Source organism: Stomoxys calcitrans, chromosome 1 (assembly GCF_963082655.1).
Source record: "Stomoxys calcitrans chromosome 1, idStoCalc2.1, whole genome shotgun sequence".
Taxonomy (NCBI): Eukaryota; Metazoa; Arthropoda; class Insecta; order Diptera; family Muscidae; genus Stomoxys; species Stomoxys calcitrans.
Genome location: NC_081552.1, coordinates 66420620 through 66424976, shown reverse-complemented (window position 1 = coordinate 66424976; position 4357 = coordinate 66420620). Strand labels below are relative to the sequence as shown.

Sequence of the window (4357 nt, the reverse complement as noted above, 5' to 3'; positions counted from 1 at the left end):
TCTGTGACTTTTTCTGGATGCATTGATAGCTCTTGCAATGCTTCTGGCTGATCTTCATTCCAAAATCGACAATTCTGCTTATTTACGTAACGTACCCATTGAGGCAAAGATGAGTTTCATCGTGAAATGGAAGAATCGCGCGATGAATTTTCTTAACAGAGCGTTTTGATAACAAAATTCAACAATTTGAAATCGTTGTTCGTTTGTAATAAACGTACATATATCCTTGATCGTTTCGGCATTCTGAGTCGATCTAGCCATTTCGTTAGGCGTTAAAGCGCACGATCTAGGCGACCAATTGTCCGGTCCCAAACGTGAAATAAAATGTTCACCGAACTCGCCTCTCAATAAGTCCATTGTTACGCGTGCTGCGTAGCATCGTCTTGTTGAAACCACATGTCATGCAAGCCAAGCTCTTGCATTTTGGGCAAAAAAAGGTGGATATCATCTCACTGTAATACTCACCATTCACGGTTACGTTACGATTCTCTTCATCTTTGAAGGAGTATGGTCCAATGATGCTACCAGCCCATTAACCGCACCAATCTGTGACTTTTTCTGGATGCATTGATAGCTCTTGCAATGCTTCTGGCTGATCTTCATTCCAAAATCGACAATTCTGCTTATTTACGTAACGTACCCATTGAGGCAAAGATGAGTTTCATCGTGAAATGGAAGAAACGCGCGATGAATTTTCTTAACAGAGCGTTTTGATAACAAAATTCAACAATTTGAAATCGTTGTTCGTTTGTAAGATGGTACGATTCGTTGTTTAATTATAGTTAGAACTGAAGATGTTTGACAGTGAATTAAAACACGAATCGTGTGTGAGATGTTTAAACCAGTGTTGCCAAAAAGAACATAGCTAACAAATCACTCTTTACTATATTTCGATCCAAGATGTAACCAATGAATAGTTGAACCATAAATACCATCCGGACTTTGTGAAGTGTTTTGTTTTGATTTCTGAGTATAAATAAAAATTAACAAGGAACTAAAATGCTTATCAGTAAACGTTTGTGATTTAAAAGCGAATCTGTGAAAATATAAAGGCATCAGTTGCTTTTTGGAAATTGATTTAAACGAAGATCATTTTGAAAAGTGTTAGGCGAAAGCCGAAAATGAAGAACATGAAAGGAAGTATTTCGATTTTAATAATAACACTTTGTGGGCTAGCCAATTCAGAAACAACTGATGAGAATGGGTGTAAAGTTATAAATCAAGTCTCCGAAGATGTCGGTTATTTAAAGAAGGACATTAACACTGCCAACAATTTTGTGGAGTTATTGGACATATAGTATGTGTAACTAAAGTAGTTTTAAACGGTTATTCTGAACTATTTCCCTAATAAATATCCTTATTTTAGCACTGAAAGGCAAACTGTTGTTTTGCTGGAGTTGCAGCAAACAAAATCCAATGACGTAGTTTGTGAACAGTTGTCATTACATATCAATGACACTTTGCTGCAATGCAATGATTTCGAAGACAGCATTCTAGCCAAATTGAAGGTGATTCATGAAGAGCAGGACCATAGCCTTAATAAAATGGCAGAAATTAAAGAAAAAATCATGAATTTCCCACAAGCATATCTCCAACAAGTCATGGAGAAAATGTTGGCAGAGATCACTGTAAAGATTGCCAATCTCGAAAATCAGTTGACAGATTTGGAGCATTTCGATCAAAGGCAAGCTGCATTAATTAAGGATCCTTTGAAGATTTTGGAGGATATCAACAAAAAATTGCAACAAGGTCAGGATAAATTTAAACATTTAGAAAAAATCTTACTTAGTGCCCATAATTTAGCGAATCTTTTGAAGGAGTTGTCCGGGTGAGGCATTATCGAAAGAGTTTGTTAATAAATTTTTTTAAAGAAAGCAAGCAAGTATTTTAGTTTTGTTTTTTTGAACGAGGTTATCACTCAATATGGATCTATATTTGCAATGCATGGGTCTCTTTTGTTATGGTGAATATGATATTATGAAATGTAAACTATTCTTCAGGGACTTGATGAGCTGAAATCAAGATGTTGTAAAAAGTGAATAGTTCTTATGGGCCCCAAAAGCCCCAAACATTTTTAACTTTAGATGTAGGCAATGCATTTGTGTTTTTAAGGTTCCGGCTGATGCGCGGGGCATCTATGTCCTATAAGGCAGTATCAAATCTGAATTGAACTTAAGGAGTAAACCATGTAAGCACGGCATTGTTAGTAATGGAAATGTGGATGTGGTCCCAATGCAATTTGTTTGCTCAGAGAATGCAGTCAAATAAAAGCATCACACGATAGTAGCCATACTTGTTATTTAGGTGGGTTACGATGGAAACAATGCCTTGGTATCTAAGGAAATTTCTTTTGGTCTGTCGCGGTCTTAGCTTAAAAATGATCGTTTTGCTCAGAGTTTGTAAGATAAGCCGCCAAGTTAATAAGCCTGGTGGGAATTCGGTTCAGTAAAAGTGGGTTTCGGTTATATTTATATTTACGGTAAGTACCAAAAAAGATTATTCCCGATTATTTAATTTCAATTTAATTCGTGTGCAATAGTTTTCTGTTTCTTTGGTATATATTCCTTTATGGTTCAAATACCGAATCCGAAAGTTTTTCTCCATATTATCATGCGGTCACATAGTGTGTATGGTAACACATACAAAAAATTAAAAACTTTGTTCAATTAAGAAATTTGTACATTCAATTAAAAATAAAGAAATTTGTATTATTGATTAAAAATTTTCCAATTTGGATTTATGATAAGCGCAAAAATCCAATTAAAGAGGTTATAAACTCAGTAAACCATTCATTTGAAATTTGCCATTTCTTTTAAACAACGTTTTTGTTTTAATGCAAATAAATAATAGATATTTTTCACATTAGCTGTGAGCGCGACAGGGTATAGGTGTAAGTACCATACAGGCTGAAACATTGATCTGTGTGGTGTTCATTGCTGTCACGAGAAGCTTAGATGCGAGCTACCGGACGCGTCCACAGGTTGCGAATAGTGGAATACTCCATACGGAGTAGATGCAACGGCAGTCGTGAACAATCAGGGGTATCGAGCGGAAAGTCTCAGTGAGAGGCCGGTCTGCACTGGCTCTCGATATGACAACATGAGTTATTGGCCCCTTTGAACAACCAATGGCCACCCTGATCCAGCGGCGATCGTTCCTTTGGACCGGAACGACCTTGCTCACCTACAGAAGCTTGACGACGATCGCCACCTCCATATAAAAATGTGGCTACAACAGCAACAACAACATTTTCCTTCATTGGATCAAATTGCGTATAAACCATGAAATTATTGCTACAAAGTATTTATATTATTTTTCTAATGGTTACAGGCTTCTAAAAAAAAGAAAAAATTTCGATTTCTCTTTGAGTCCCTCTTTGTTGTCGGCGACACCGTCTGTAAAGAGTACTATAAACAATATAATTTATGTATTTAAAATTAATCGTTATTAATACCATTCTTATCATTTTGCAGGGAATAACACGAAATCTATATCCACATTTGTTATCTTCCATCCTCTGGGCCCAAGTCAATATAATTTATATGGATAATAAAATATTAAAATTAGATAATATTAATAATAATTATTTAAAAATACCAAGTTTACATTGTACAATGTTCTCCAATTTGTTACGTTTTATTACTAAATTTATTTGTTCACATGCGTAATTTTTCTGCATTACACAAAATCATTTGTTTAACTTTAGAATTATAACAAAAGCAAAATTATAAAGAGTGATTTGTTAAGAGCTTGATAACTTTTTTTTAAAAAAAAAACGCTTAAAATTTGCAAAATCTCATCGGTTCTTTATTTGAAACGTTAGATTGGTCCATGACATTTACTTTTTGAAGATAATTTCATTTAAATGTTGACCGCGGCTGCGTCTTAGGTGGTCCATTCGGAAAGTCCAATTTTGGGCAACTTTTTCGAGCATTTCGGCCGGAATAGCCCGAATTTCTTCGGAAATGTTGTCTTCCAAAGCTGGAATAGTTGCTGGCTTATTTCTGTAGACTTTAGACTTGACGTAGCCCCACAAAAAATAGTCTAAAGGCGTCAAATCGCATGATCTTGGTGGCCAACTTACCGGTCCATTTCTTGAGATGAATTGTTCTCCGAAGTTTTCCCTCAAAATGGCTATAGAATCGCGAGCTGTGTGGCATGTAGCGCCATCTTGTTGAAACCACATGTCAACCAAGTTCAGTTCTTCCATTTTTGGCAACAAAAAGTTTGTTAGCATCGAACGCCATTCACCGTAACGTTGTGTCCAACAGCATCTTTGAAAAAATACGGTCCAATGATTCCACCAGCGTACAAACCACACCAAACAGTGCATTTTTCGGGATGCATGGGCAGTTCT

General features: G+C 36.0%; 1 protein-coding gene across 1 annotated transcript; it reads left to right on the top strand.

Moving 5' to 3' along the window:
• The first annotated feature begins 1026 nt into the window (after positions 1–1026).
• Positions 1027–1885, top strand: LOC106095235 (uncharacterized). The gene is made up of 2 exons (XM_013262476.2): positions 1027–1297; positions 1367–1885. The coding sequence occupies exons 1-2, from the start codon at positions 1122–1124 to the stop codon at positions 1830–1832; spliced, it is 642 nt and encodes a 213-aa protein (XP_013117930.2). The 5' UTR covers positions 1027–1121; the 3' UTR covers positions 1833–1885.
• Positions 1886–4357: the final 2472 nt, after the last annotated feature.